This window comes from Acipenser ruthenus, chromosome 7 (assembly GCF_902713425.1).
Source record: "Acipenser ruthenus chromosome 7, fAciRut3.2 maternal haplotype, whole genome shotgun sequence".
Taxonomy (NCBI): domain Eukaryota; kingdom Metazoa; phylum Chordata; class Actinopteri; order Acipenseriformes; family Acipenseridae; genus Acipenser; species Acipenser ruthenus.
The window spans coordinates 62907022-62923262 of record NC_081195.1 but is presented as its reverse complement, the minus strand read 5'-3'; the positions used below and the strand labels follow the sequence as shown (position 1 = coordinate 62923262).

Here is a 16241-nt window from a genome sequence, read left to right as displayed (position 1 = left end):
AGCTATGCAAATCGATTATAACCATTCAACACTGTTTTATTAAACTGACTGCAAAAGCGAGAAATGTGTGTAAAATTATGCATCAGTCAGTAGCCAGTAACCTGGGCAAACTATACAAAACAGTATTGTATTCTATTTATTTTTTAATGAATATTAGTAATTTCTTATAGAAACTATATATAAAAAACAGAGAACTGAATGAAAAAATAATAATAGTCCAGATGTGTTTTCTTTTGTTTTATATCTTATTTTCTTTTTAAAGTTATTTTCAGTCTTCTCTGAACCAACACCCTCCTAGTCCTTCTAGATCTTAAACAGACGTCATGTCTACTCTGTTGACAATATATCCTATTGAGATCTTTTGAATAAAAACAAATGGCGCTAACTCCCCTGTGGCTAAGGCGTTAGGCTTTAGTTTCTCAATCTTTGTTAAAAAGGAGAGAGAGGGGGAGAGAGAGATTTATGCACAACCACATTATCAAGTTTCCAAATGCTTTGTAAAACAATATTCAGAATCGTACTAAACAAATGAAAAGAAGGTATTATCCACGGATAATGCGTATCATTCCTAGACTTTATTTAGAATGTATTTTTTTCTTTTATATACATATTGCACAATAAGACCAGCTAACTTATTGTTATTTCCATGTATTACGTGGAAGCAAGGTGGAATTGAATCTCTTTCCTTTCACGGTGTATAAGGAAGTGTTGAGCTGAAGTTCCTTATATGCCAGCAGTATTCTATTTTGCATAACAAATTGACTTGTGTTTTATTAACATACCTTCCAATGTATTTATTATTTTACTGTATGTAACCACACTTTAAAAATATGAAGAAAAAACAGCAATACAAATCATTTGAATGAAAGAAATTGCAGCATATGCATCAATACATTTAAGTTCAGATCTTTATGGAGGTTACAATAGGACATTGACTTAACATCTCATCTGCAGGATAGAGCACAAGGAGGTTAAGTGATTTGCTCAGTGTCACACAGTGAGTCAATCAGTTGCACAGGTGGGATTTGAACAGGTGGCCTTTTGGTTACAAGCCTTGGACTTTAACCACTGGACCACACTGCCTCCTATAGTAATAATCATTCCTTACTCCATGAACACAATCTTGATTTAGGATTTGAAACAACACAATTTTTTAAAGATTCATTTTGTTTTCAAATAAAATGGCTATGCATCTTCAGTAAATCCGGACAAGATGGCTTCAAAACTGAAGGGAGTAAACTTGTGGCCTGTTCCTGTGTAGAACTTGTTCTGAAACTCCACCCTTGGTAATAAAAACAAAACAAACATTAAGAATTATAACATATGAAAGATTTACATTAAGAAGAAAACAACATGACAGTATACCAGGGTTTGCAAAACCTTTATAAATGACTGACTTCATAATGAATGATAAAATGGCAGTCACAGATGCTGTACTCTGGTAAAATCAGCTTTCTGATACGGTATTATGTACTCCTCCAAAGTACCATTACATGTATTGTTTTACATAAAAATTGTGTAAAATTGTCTGCTGTGAGACACTGCAACAAGATTGCGATTGTATGTTTTAGGGTTATTTACATGTAGGTTTTGTGTAATTAAAAATGAAATATGCTTATTCATGCACCACACTGACTGACTTTATACATCACATCATAAATCAACCAATAACCATTAAGGATTTGTTCAACCAATATGCTTTTTACATACCAGTGTAGACGCAGGGCATGGAGGAAAGCAGAGAGTCCTTCCATAACCAGGAGAATAGCAATGGTTAAAACAGCAAACGCAGCAAAGATGATCAGCACCCCAATCAGCCCCCCCCAGCTGGAGCTGCAGAGGCCCATGTGCATCACCATAGTCCACAGCACTTCAGATAATTCTAGGGAGGAAGAAACAATGAATATGCAGATGATAAACCAGAGAAAGAAGAGCGAGAGCACACAGAATGCTCTTTCAAAACCTTTCTACATACATGCAAGCATTATGAAAACATGTTACTCAACCCCCAGATGGAAACAGTTACTCAAACCACAGTTGTCCACTAATAAACATGGATTTATGGCCAATACTGTAATATACAAAACAAAATAAGAAATTAGGTACTGTAGATGCCCAAATGGGATCCAGACTTACTTCATCAATAAAAAAAGAATATCAGAGAAAAAATAAATCATGTTCCTTTCTGTGCAAGCCAAACTAATACAGGTGAGTATTTTCTTCTAAATACAGAGTAGTTTAAACTGAATACAGAATAGTATGCAAATACTCTATGGTTTCATAGACCCAGAAATGTGTTATTAGAATGTAATCATCTACACTGTGGTCTCAAAAGCTTGTAACATACAACTATAAACTATATCTTCTCCTAGGTATAATAGGACCACAAATGGCTGTTTGAATTCGCTGGAAAACTTGTGCTGATAACTCACGTGCATGTGCCAAGCTAAGAGCCCAGAGACGCAGGTAAGAGGCTGTATTGGAGATGCAGCCCAAGCAGTACTCAATGGTGTGGATGGCTTGGTGCACAAAGATGTCTCCAAAGTTAAACTAAAAATAGACACCCTCGTTACAACTCTGTCTTTTAATTAAGAAAGAAAAACAAGTTACACAGTGTTGCATTGTATATGGTTTATTAATGTGTGGGGGCTCCAGTTAGCGATTTCTGAAAAGTGTTAACCAATTCCAATGGTATAAATCTAGCAAGATTGCAGCTAGTAGCAGATACAAGCTGTTCTGAGTAATTCTTTGCTAGTTTTAGAGTGTTAAAAATATTTGTATTCCTTTAAGAACATTTACCCTTGCGCATGTAGCAAAATAGTGTCCCAACTTAGTCCAAATACGGGTATAACATAGCAAACTATTAAAATAAATGGTCTACCTTAGCATACTGTAGTGTACTGCAAGGTAAACATGTAGAGCAAACGTATAGCAAAGCCAAGTGAAAATATGGTGCGTCTGTTTTATTTATTTATTTATTTTTTTGCTCACCAAGATATGCCGCTAAATATGTCATATCTCATGTACAAGGGGGTCGTGTTTTTAAATAGCCTGGTGTACTGTCCTGACTCCAATTGAAAAGAAACGGAGTCCAATGTGCCGTAGGGTTAGTCTCGCTCACAAGCTCAACAAGCCCAGTTGTCTATACATTTTACAACGGTGTGTGCTAAAAAGCATTGCAAAACAGAGTAATGACTGCATTTCTGTTTGTGTGTGTTTGTGTGTGTGTGCGTGTGCATTGTGAAGAAACATTACCTCATCAGCATGCTCATCATGCCCACCATCGCGGTCAGAGTGGCTGGAGGGGTCTGGTTGAAGGATATCTACCTCAATCTCTTCTGGGCCACTGGCTTTCTGGTTAGAGCGAGTCAGTATACAGGTAAAAGCAACAACCTTACAGAAATATTCTAAAAACACAACTGGAATACTTTTAAGAATACTTTAATGGAATACTTTTAAGATGAATAATCGCTGAGCAGAAGCAGCATTACCAGAAACGGAAAATAATGAATCGGAAAGATTAGCAGCACACTGACCCTGATGTGGCACCATGGTGCTGTAATGAACTTCCAGGGTGTATTGGTGCATGCCATTCATATATTAAATAATGAAAATGTTACTACACTGGTACTATTCTGATAATGGTCCATACCTTTGTTGCTGCCCTTGTCCTTAATATAATTATTATAGTAAAGAAGCATGTTTGACAAACACCATTCGCAATATCAAAATAAAATATGATTTGCTCACCATGCGCTGTGATTTTAGGTGATTAGCACGTAGAACAAAAGGTTTAATCAGCAGCATCCATGGCACAGCAACCAGGGCGAGAATGACCAAGAAACTCTGAACCGCTTGCTAAAATGCAAAAGAATATGTTTCATTATACACACACTAGATGCCCAGTATTAAAATAGCTAATCATAAATGGTACATGTATTTTTATTTTATTGTGTACCTTTCTTCAAATCCACCTCTCAAAAAAGTTTCTAGATCAAAACATACTGTACTGTATTTTGTTATCTTCATTTTACTATAGTGAGTTAGTTAGTCCCAAAGAGAGGTTGAAAACACATTACTATGGTATTGTTTTCAATAGTTTTAAAGGGGAAGATTTTATGGCAATCTAGTCACAGACTGATGGCGTACCTGATATGTGTACAAAGGTCCATTAGTGGGGTCGTTGTAGTTAAACATGAACATGTTGATGAAGTGAATGAGGATACTGGGAGCTTGATGAGAGGTGTGAACGTCATAGGCACACCACTTGAAGATGATCATGAAGACCAGATAGCCAAACAAGCAGGTGAGGAAAAGCATCTCAGGGATGAACTGCAGGACAATGTTCATCCTCTTAAAGTAGCTGTTGGAAGAAGTAAAACCAAGGTGACCCACAAACTGTATCCGATTCTCTAACAACCTAAAAACAGCGATTCCATCGCAGTGTGCCGCATTACCTAAGCCTCAGTGTTTCAGTTATAACAGAAGAAAGTTTCACTGCACTGCAACTGTATGCTTACAGGGGTCTGGCAGCTAATCATTCTTAATGATAATTGATCCTCCTGTAGGACTCAAATATTAGAAACACCTGTCCTAACACTGTCAATAGGGAATCGGGCCACCATGACAGCCAGCGGTCACTATTCAGAGGCTGGATAGCAACATTCAGCATCGTTGAATTGTCAGAAGCTGGCCCATTGAGGTGTCTCTGCTATCACCTGTCCTCACGTTTTGCTTTTTATTTTAATGAGCCCCCTCAAATCAGCAGGGTTAATTGACAACCCATTGACCATGGAACAATTAAAGGCAACGTTCACTCAAATCAGCAACATTACCGTGAGCACTTACAAAACAATTTGAATCAGCTAATGGCAGGTGTTTGAATGCTGAAACATATCAAACTCCAACCAAAAGTGATGTAAAGTTAATTGAATAACCCTGTAATAACACATGTCACAAAATACAGTACATTCTCTGCTCTGTATTAGGTTTGGATTTATTTCTGAGCAGTCCCCTCTTGACTTGTTAGTGTAAATGTTAACTTACAGGTGATTCAAAAGGCTTAAAATGACTCCAAACATCATCTGGGCAATACCAAGAACAACAGACATCTTCATTTTATAGGAGTTCAGAAAAGTTAGCTTGTTCGTAGCGATGTTCCATATCTTAAAACAAGAGCAAAAATAAATAAATGAAGAGATTGGGACAAGAGAATGGTAACCTAATATAGTTTCATTAAAATTGAGATAATAATGAAATCAACAGCATGCTATCCCATTTCACCCTCTGGTGTCCCATGTCAGATTGCACCAGGATGTACCAGTATTGCACAGGCATGATTTTGCTTTACACTTTAAAGGGCTGCTGCTTGAAGCAACACAATGATAAATGCTTAATGTAAAGCCTTGCAAAGTTTCAAACAGGGAACTCTAAATACACCTGCAAATATGATGATCTGATCATGAGAAAATCCTTGCAACTAGTAAAGTGGTATTGTATGCAAGGAAGTAACTCCCCCCAGTGGCAGCTACCTATAATATTCAAGAGGTGAATTTAGACCTACCTCTCTTTGCACTCAGTACTGTGCTATGAGTTTACCTCATGTTCAACCTCACGGGGGGTTGGCAGTCAAACTGCCTCTCTTAGCAACTGGCTAAGATGTGAATTAAAATATCAGTTCAGCACCAAGTGTCAAAATGCTGTGGTGCATGCTTATGTCAACGGCTTTTATTCTCTAATAAAACTAAAACAACACGTTTTTAAATAGCAAGAGTTTACCTTACTGAATAAACGAATTGAGGTAAGCTGGTGACTGAATGATGTAACAGAGAGCTGGATTTCAAGCTCAGATACGGTGCAACAGACCTCCTTTAAATCCTGTATTACAAACACTGTGCTGTCTTACCGGGTCAATGCCAAAGGGATAAGGATTCCCTGAGTAGACTCCTGGCACTGCTGGGTCAAGCTGCAGTAAAATATTGTCTTCTAGGACATGATCACTGAAAAACATAAACACATCTTTATAGAACACAATGTGGGGTTATTACTTTGCAGAGGAAGCAGCTACTACTTCGACGTGACTTTAAGCATTATCTCGAAACTGAAACGGGCTGCAACTGTGTCACACAAAAATATAAGATGTGTCGTGAATAAAATGGCAGTCTTCAAAGAGAAAGCCACATAGGACTTTTCTTTTGTATAAACTATTTATTCTAAATGATTCTTAACACAAAGTCATAATAATAATAATAATAATAATAATAATAATAATAATAATAATAATAATAATAATAATAATAATTACTGTACATGTCTTACTTCCAGGTTTTATTCAGAAACATTGGTTTAACATGCCAGGAAGACCCAAAGATGTCAAAGGACTTGGCAAAGCAGTCATTGTAGATGAAGCCAGTATAAATGGAGAACATGCCCATTAACAGAATGAGATAACGGCCGCCAAAGAAGGTGTCCCAAATCTAAACAAGAACACATAATAAAGAAGTAAAAATAATTACTGGAATGGATATTGCTACTTACAGCTTCATAAGTCCTGTGAACAACAAAAACGGTTATTGTAACTTGTCTTATGAGACCTACATTTATGGTATAGTCAATAATATAGAATTATCTTTGACCCAAGCTACTCTTTTTTCGTGCTACTTTAAATATAAATATTAGATGTTTCAAGTTCTAAATCTTTTTAAGAACTGTTCTTTAGAGTACAAATAATAATATGTGGTTTGAACACTTCAGAAGCATCACAGAATGTATTTTACTTCTCAAGCTACCATACTATAATCCCTTGTACTTTGTGGAAATGTGAATCTGTCTCACCTCATTGCTGCCCTTAGTTTTCATCAGAGTCGTCTCATTGAAGACCATCCATACAGCAAAGCTTAACATGACAGCCCCATGCCCACAGTCCCCAAACATCACCGCAAACAGAAAGGGGAATGTTATTATGGTATATGGAGCTGTAAAGAATGTAGAAATAATAATAATAATAATACTAATAATAATAATAATAATAAGCGACAGGAATGGAAAACCTATGCAGTTCAATACCTCTAGAAATTCTATCTAACCAAGGGCACCCACCTGCAACTATATCTCTTTGCAAGATGTAGACAATGCTTGCATTTAATCATATCCCACAGCATTATTTATGTATATATGCTTAATCTATAGCTCCAGTTAATGTTTGCTTAAAATTAAATTTACAATTGGAATAACATATTTGTCAGAATTTGTTATCACACAATAATGTATGTGCCAAGCTGGTTTTGGACAGAATTACGCATTTCCAGTACAAAACCAACAAGAAACATGTATTGTTTGATGATAATATTTTCACTCATATTTTAATATATTTTGTGGTTTTAAAATAGGGAAAGATCTGTTTTACCCTGTACCCTTTTTTCAGTAAGTTTAGTTTTTTCTTGTATTTTCATTTTTTTTCTTTGAATTCCTCATCAGGTCCTTTTTGTGTTAAATTAAAAAAACTAAACAAAACAAAAACCTTTGCAGTCCAGGTGCCTAAACTAAGCGTGTGCCTACCCCAACTGTTTATATTTTTTAGAAAAAAAGTTTAAAATCATAGTTGCCCTGATTGAAATCATTATGCACATTATTTAAGAGTTCTGTAGAATTCCAAGTACGCACATCAGTAAACCAGTCCCTCTCTGACCAGTAAGCAGTGCTGACCTGGATTCATTTCTCTGTAGGTCCCCACACCGTAGGCATCCACAATGTTCTGAAATCCGGCTGTAAACTGATTGGTTCTATTAAAGGTAGGTGGCTCCATCTTGGAGTTTATTACTGTCACAATAGGGGCGACTGTTGAACCTGTCTGTTCCTGAGAAACACAACATGAAAAACCAAAACAAACATAAAAAATGACATTTTGTAGCTATTCTTATTACCAGGCAAGATAAATAAAGAAATATAAATGTACATTTTGGTAGAGTCACCACTGAAGACATCATTAGAGTCCTAATTGTATAGTTGGGTGTACAGTAAAATCTTCATTCTGTTTAGCTCATGTTAAAGCAACTTGGTAACTGCAACTAGAACAATAATTCCATACATCTCAGCCATCTGCACTTCCATTAGCTACATGGGTCTCAGATGAGCAGTTTCAGTAGAAACACATGCTACAGCACATGTATTTTAATTTTAAAAACCTGTAATATCTGGAACTACTTTAGGTTAAAGGAAGCACTCAGTTCATATGCCTTTCACTTCCTGGGTCATTTTATCTCAGCAGTGTCTTCTGGGTCAAAGCATGTTGCTGGCTGAAATCATGTCAGTCAATAGGGGAAGCAGCTGATTGGTTATTGACTGGAAAGAAGCCAGTGAAAGGGTGGAGACAATTTCACTCTTCAGGTGAAATTATCCAAAAAGTATACGTTTTCTTTAACCTGATGTAGTACCAGATATTATGTTCTGAAATGAAAATACTGTTTGCTATAAACATGTCTTTCTTTCAAAACAGCATATTTGACACGTGAATAATGAATGAATATTCATGGAAAAGATATTGTATGGTCCTATTTTCTCGGCTACAATTACTTTAAATAAGAAAAGTGTTTTTTTTAGAGTAACATTAATATTCACAGCATGTAAAGAGGCCAGTCCTCTGTGCTCACCATTCCCTGATGGAGTGCCTGTTTGATCTTGTCCATGTCTGTGACAGGGCACCATGTTTCAGCAATCAAGCACTGCTGGGTCACGTCAATGTTGCACATGTTCAAGGTATGATAGATGGCCTTCATTTTTTGCACTTTCATTTTCCAGTTCTGAAGGTTTCTGGCTGCTTCCTGGAGCACACGCTTTCGATGTTCCTCAGCTTGGTTAAGGACCTTAAATCAATACAGTACAAATTATTTATGTATATGTCCGTTCTTTTAAATACTGCTTTTTTTTTTTTTTTTAACATTTGCCTCACTATTTCATGATGTTTGGCATGACTAATATATATATATATATATTAGGTATTTTCACATGATTTAAATGGAGTGAGAAAGGCTGCGTTGCACTGGCACATAGAATTCTACAGACAAGCTCAAAGCAAAGTGAAGGCAGATAGTGAAAAATGATAACAACTCAATTGTGGAGCAACTGAACCCAGAACCTAGACATTACTTACTCCTAAATGCATCAGTGCTCATTAAATATAAGCAGCAATGCCACATAATGGATTGTAATCCTAAACTTCAGTACACAGTGCTTTGCCTAGTGGTTTCATTGCAAACTGGTGGATCTTTACATTTTCAACAATAGCTAGAACAGATGCTGCTTTCTTCTGACTGATGCAAATTCACAGATGTATACTTGTAAGATACTGCATTTATACTTGCATATTTTAGTACACAGACTTGCATTTGGAATACTGTGATAATAACCACAGTGATTAACACCAAACCTACTATGTTTATATCCTCCAGGCGGGTGTTCACTCCTGTAACCGTCTCACGTCGCTCATTTGCATTCTCTGGGCATGGGTAGACTGAGGCTCGGAACCTGTGAGAGGAATATACTGTAAATGAGCATTACACATAGAGGTGCAATATAATGAACACCATTTGGAGCAATTTAATATCATTATTATGCTTTACCTTGCACTAATCTGATTGTGCTCCTGATATATTGCTTGATTCTCACTTAACTGGTATTGGATAAAAATGTCATACTGGTGTTTGGTTCAATTACTGTATTTATCAGTATCTTTTCATGTTGCTGGGGATATATATTTTGTTTTAATCCAGCTTACCCATCGCAAATTTTCTTAATTTTAAGATTCAGTTGCTCCCCTTGAAAGTATATGATGAAGGCATTTTTCTTTACTTCCTCTTTCTAAAAATAAAGACAATAATATCAATTAAATAATATAATAATAATAATACGTGCACATATTTACACTATACTGTATATAATGGTTAAGCAGACGGCTTACAAAATTGCACCATATGCTCATGTATGCTCAGAAAGGAATATGAATGGAGAAATTTCATATAGTTACGACACTGGGATGGTAGAAGCGCTATTTTTCAGTTCAGGTGCTTTCACCTGAATTCAGGAGCTGCCCTTTTGTTCTAGTGGTTAGGGCTCTGGACGCTTGGCCAGAGGGTTGTGGGTTCAATCCCCAGTGGGGGACACTGCTGCTGATACCCTTGAGCAAGGTACTTTACCTAGATTGCTCCAGTAAAAACCCAACTGTATAAATGGGTAATTGTATGTAAAAAATAATGTGATATCTGTATAATGTATAATGTGATATCTTGTAACAATTGTAAGTCGCCCTGGATAAGGGCGTCTGCTAAGAAATAAATAATAATAATAATAATAATAGTTGGCTGTCATTGGTATATGTAAACTAGGATAGATCGGCTAATAGGTCTGCATAGATGAAATAGGCTTACTAACATATTACTAATATGTGTTGGCAGGGAGCTCCTGAACACATAGTCAAAACAACACAGTACCAGCAATAAGGACTACTGAAAATATAATTTAAAAACTGTACAGGCATGTTTGTTATTTTGTCTAAAGGTGCTAATGGTTAGACGAAAAAAAGTAATACCCTCAAAAATGATTTTTCAAAAATGTATTCCTCACTCTAACATGCTCTTTAACCTCAGTGTCCATATCACTCTGCTTCACATAGATGTTCCCTCTGCAGGCCCTCCATAGCAGCCGCTCGAAGGACGCCATCTTCTCCCTTCGTATCACTCCAGTTATAAACCTGCATAACAACAACATCTACTTACTCATGGACATCTAAAAAGTGTAACTATACATAAGTTTAAAAAAAAAAAACCTCCAGGTTGCACAATATTATCCCCCTTTTAAAAGTTTACCACAGTATATTTGCTCTGTAATTTTGCACTTTTCTCATGTACATATAATTATATCCCAAGTGCATTTTTGTCCTTTGATTTTATCCAGGCACTCCCTTGTACTACTGCTCTGCCACTGTATTGAAACCTCCAATTGCATGGCAGGGAAGCCCTAGTTGTTTTGTGTCATAGCTGAGATGCCACTAATCGTTACAGAAAGCACTGACTAAGTGTATTGTATCAGCTAAAGTTAATAGTACTGCTGCTGCTAGTTATTCACTGTGTTATTCACTTCATTAAACTGCCTAGTCAACCTGTCATTCATTTTACTCAATGGGAACAAAGTTATGCCTAGTAATGAATCAGATATCAATTTGGGTTCTGACTCAACCCTAATCTTTCATCTTTCTAGGTTTGGCAGCTTTACTAGTTAGAATTTGCTACACTACCAAACTCTTGAAGAAAAATGTGTCAAAAATCTTACCTGTCTGGGCGGCAGTACAGAAAATCACGTTCAACATTACCGCAGGCTTTCAGATTCCTAACTTATAATAATAACAATAATATTAGAAAACATTGTCTTATGTTTGCCATACCCAAGTTTTCCAGTAGCTGCAGGTGCACCATGCAATTCCAGTAAAGCGTTGCTGTCTTCATTAAGTTCATCAGGTATATTTACCTCTTTCTAAATGAACAGGTCAATAAAAAAAAATTATATTAATTTGTATTTGTACAGGAATAGAACTAAAAATTCAGATAAGAATTACAAATCCAGCAAAAAGAGATTCATATTTCAAAATTAAAATAAATACAGGCATGGAAATAAGACTCCTATTGCATAGCAGTTTCCCCTTTCCAGGTTTTAGTATGTGCTTAATTAGCCACTGTGTATATGCAACAAGCTCAGGTGTGTCTTACTAAAAACCAGGAATGGATCAAACTGCTATGCAATGGGAGTCTTATTTCCATCCCTGAAATAACCCTAAAATAACCATATGTTATTTCAGAAACAAATTATGTAAACATTGTAATGTTTATATTAGGAACATTTGCACTGTTTAATTGTTTTTGAACCATTGTTACCATTGGGCCAAGATAAACCAGCTTTTTGGGGTCTTTCAGATGTGTACTCATTGTGGCCCTTGTTATCTCCAGCTAGATCTTCTATGTACCTCAAAGAACTCTTGAGTTTTCTTGAGCAAGTGCTTGAGTTCGTTCAGCTCCAGGAAGTCGTTTTTTAGGGTCTGATGATTTCGATTCGTCTCTTGCAGTTCACATTCCAGCTTCTCTAAAACGGCCTGTAAGTTATGAAGTAGATTGGTAACAGTAAGTCTGCTCATGCATGGCGCATACTGTTATGGCTTATTTCTTTAGCCGGTAACTAAGGTTACAGTTTGGAGTAAAGGGGCAACCGTTCCACCCCAAGAAACTCCACTAAATTACTCTTCCTTACAGAAGCACCTGAATAAATTACAAGCCCTCTAAGACAGTTACATACTGAAGAGAAATCCTGCACTTTGGCTAATAGGGTATTTTGTACTGTACCTAAATGACTAACGTGTATATGCGGTTGAACGATCTGAGTATAGCTTTGACTTCAGTTAACAATGCTTGCTGATGCTTTTACTGTAGATTGCAGAATTCTGTCCCATAATCCCTCCCACTGTACAGTTGAGTGATGCTTATTGATTTCATAATTAAGAGTGTACACTCTATCTGATGCTAATAATAAAAAATACTGTAAACCACCATGTATCCATGGTCATTTTTTATTAACTATTTCCAACAAAGAATTTAGACAACATTCATTTTAGCTAGTGTGTAGAACACAGGGCAGCACAATTAGCAATCATTTAAGTTAGCAATCAAAAGGAAGTAGAAAATGTATCTTAATGGCAAACTAACACAAGGGAATTCAGCTCAGCACATTTGTTGAAGTTTGGCAAACTATAAAACAGAAAAGTTCTGTTATCCATTAGTCATTCATCCCTAAAGAAAGGACTGTACTGTAATGGAGTGTTTTACCTCCAATTCGATTGACTCCCGTGGGAGGGGAGCCTTGGGGGGATCCTCTTCAGAGTCCTGGGTCACAATCTGTTCCCCCTCAATCTCCTTTTCCAAGAACCCTGTTGACAAACATTACAACAGTTACTTACCAAAGAGCACAGTATGTCGTGGTCTACAAGTCAAATACAGAACCACAGCACACATTGTGTGTATTGCATATCAGAGGAATGCATTACTTTGAAATAGCCAGACGTTTTCCACTGCAAATCATAGCCAGAGCTAAAACCACTGCATGGAAATCACTGCATGGTCAAACTCAAGTGGACCAAGAAGTGATGCTCAACTTCTTTTTTTCAATTGGGAAGCCCTTGAAACAAGCTTCAGTTTAACATCAAAATAGTTTTTCTAGGTCACAGAGACAAATTAGGTCAAATAAGCAAAATGATCTTTTTTCCATCTACATACAATTTCTAAGCTCTTCTTTTGAACACAGAACCTAGCTTTGAACCATTTTCTCCATCACTTGTGGTTAATGCATCATGAATCATAAATGGAGGAAAAATGCCCCTGGGATCTGGGTCACTTGAGCTGGCAGGTCTCATATACTGTTCTTCTTTCATATTTATACTAAAACAGCTAACACAAATAGATATACTACTTACTGAGAATTCGTTCCATAGATTCACATCTTCTCACTTCATTGACATATTTTCGCTGGAAGGCATTCACATTCATGTTCAGCTGGAAAACAAAACTATAATTTTAAACACATAATTTTAAACACATAACTGGCTGGTTAATGGAAGGAAAGATGGTGTTGAAGGGGTGGGGACAATTTCATTCTGCAGCTGAAATGATAAAGGAAGTGCAAGACCACTTGAAAGTAAGGTTTGCAAACAGAGAATTGTTTTACCTTGTATAGTACCAGAAAATACATTTGCTGTAGCATGTTTTTCTTTCGAAACTGCACATGTAGCAAATGGAAGTTATTTGTGGATTTATACTATAATAGACAACAATGGACTATAGATACACTACTGCAAGGATGTTGGTTCTGATCCTTGGTATACAAAAGAGCCATTTTTAATAATCTATCTAAATGTCCAAGTACAGTATTTAGATCAATTAAATAGTTTCCACAACCTTTGACTACTTACATCCCTGAACTGGACCAGGCCCAGCTCTCCTAACTCAGCAATGCAGCAGTATGCAGCTTCCACCTGGAGAAAGATCTGTGTCAGACACATCTCCTCACTCCGAAACAACGACCCTCCTGCCATGGTGTACCCTGTGGAGAATTAGGGGAATCTGTACTGTGCTGATCCAAAAACTGTGAAGATTCAATTCATACATGAGGAAAGACTTTATTAATTATGGGCATAAAGGAACAGCTACAGTATAATAAGTAATGTGCCTGTGCCTGCTGGTAATGCTTTCTCACCAACATGCACCTGTGTATTTAGCTTCATAAAATGCACATTGTGAACTTTAAAAGGGTAAGTAGCTTGGGATGTAATGTTTATCTTCTTTTTTTACATGTACTTTGCTATTTAATTGTGTTTGCAATCTGGGTTCTAGGTTATGTTGCTCCCTTATTGAAGTTTTTTTTCTTCTTTTTCTTGTAGGTAAAAAAAATATAATTAAAAAAAAAGTTCTTTGCTATGTGCATGTATTTGTTATATGTGCAGTTTTGAAAGAAACACATTACAGCAAACATGTATTTTAATTTTAAAGCCTGATATCTGATACTACACTAGGTTAAATAAATCTCTGTTTGCAAGCCATGCTTTTAGACTGGGTCATTTCACCTGGAGAGGGAAATAGATCCCATGCCTTCATTGACTTTTTTTTTCTTATCAATAACCATTGAAATGACCAAGGAAGTAAAGCAGTAGCAGGCTTCCTAGAACACAAGAAAAGCAAACTCTTTTTCCCAGTGTAGTATCAGATACGCTTCTTTAAAAACTGCACATTTGAGACTTATGAAGCTAATGGATGTGTAAAATGGGTACGGTTTATGGAATTATTTTGTTAGCTACAATTACTTTAAGTATTGTAATTACAAATTAATTAATGTAAATTATTTAAAAGTTACTGCTTATTAAACTTCAATTATTCATAAAAAGGGAAAGCGTTTTCATGAAAGGTTGAGTTTATCTTTAATGTATTGGTTACATATTAATTCATTATGAATTAAATAATCTAGTTGAAAAAACATGCAGTAGTTTAGTTGTAATTACATTGTTATTGAAGGAACTTAAATACATAATTGCTGTCATTTCATCTAAGTGGGTATTGTGTATAGAATGCACATGAAAATGAAAATGTCACAGATAAACTGTTATATAAGGATATAATAATACTGTGGTAACTTCAGTTGAATTGTTGCTGGGGAAGTTTAAAGGAACATTCCGTGTTTATCCTCTAGGTGTCCCTATCCCATTAAGAAAGATCATACACAAAACAAACCTGCATGGAAGCCATGGAGCACTGCATTCCGGTCTTTAATACTGTTCATTATTTAGAATGATCACAGACGTCATTTTGTAAACTTTTGTGTCTCAATTTTAAACCATCTCACACATAAAAGACAGAAATTGCAATGCATTTCATCAGAGTATTTAAAAATCTCCCTCCTTTTGGACAATGTGCTTTTCCTCTATTTTTCAACATAAGGCATCTATTCAACTTTATTCACAGCACAAAGATTACAAAAAAGAAAATACAAATGTTATAAAAAGAAATATGCTTTACTTTTTACATAACACATATTAACACATTCTGAGAAATGTTCAATTGGTTTAATTTTTTTTAAATAAGACTTTTTTTAAACAGTTTTAAATCTTTCTTTATTTTCAATGTCTTGTAAACGAATTAGCCTATGCTACCAGCTCTGTCTTTTTGCCTAGTTTATCCCTAACTTCTAAATGTGTAATCAGAATATGGTGTCGATGTCAAAAAGACAGACGTGTGACACTGAAGAATGCAGTAGCCAAAACGTTTGTCTACTTGACTTAGTTTCTTGTAGTTGTACCTAAATCATCATTTGTACTACCTCTTTTAAAAAGGATGTTTTAATATTGTACAGTACAGTCTTACCTTGCTCTCCCTGGTCCTGTGATTTTAAATGAGGGACTTGGTGCAGGAAACTGGTGGATCCTCTCAGTGAAGTTACAGTATAGACTGACATCCACCAAGATGGTGATGTCTTTAAGGTATATTGCCTGGTTGGTTTGTGGCTGAATGATAAACAAGACTTTTTTACTTCTATCTAGAGATACCTGGATCTAACACACTCACTCATGTTCGAGCAACCTGCTGTTGCTGGCTGACTGGAAATGTTTGTATTCTAAACAAGGGAAAATGGCAAACAAGCCATGCATGCCCACTTCAAAA

At 36.1% G+C, this 16241-nt stretch overlaps 1 protein-coding gene across 2 annotated transcripts; it reads right to left on the bottom strand.

The window, feature by feature from the left end:
- Positions 1 to 310: 310 nt before the first annotated feature.
- Positions 311 to 16098, bottom strand: LOC117415832 (V-type proton ATPase 116 kDa subunit a 4-like). 2 transcript variants are annotated; one of them, XM_034026680.3, is made up of 21 exons: positions 15945 to 16098; positions 14003 to 14133; positions 13508 to 13586; positions 12864 to 12964; positions 12011 to 12136; positions 11435 to 11523; positions 10636 to 10744; positions 9773 to 9855; positions 9429 to 9522; positions 8649 to 8861; positions 7705 to 7855; positions 6835 to 6974; positions 6319 to 6476; positions 5906 to 5999; positions 5047 to 5165; positions 4150 to 4363; positions 3751 to 3858; positions 3256 to 3354; positions 2433 to 2550; positions 1711 to 1882; positions 311 to 1282 (listed from the first exon to the last, which is right to left on the bottom strand). In XM_034026680.3, the coding sequence occupies exons 1-21, from the start codon at positions 16033 to 16035 to the stop codon at positions 1186 to 1188; spliced, it is 2586 nt and encodes an 861-aa protein (XP_033882571.3). In that variant the 5' UTR covers positions 16036 to 16098; the 3' UTR covers positions 311 to 1185. The 2 variants fall into 2 exon arrangements, with proteins under 2 accessions (XP_033882571.3, XP_033882570.3); XM_034026679.3 differs by having other exon boundaries at positions 316 to 1282; positions 10618 to 10744.
- Between the last annotated feature and the right edge of the window lie 143 nt (positions 16099 to 16241).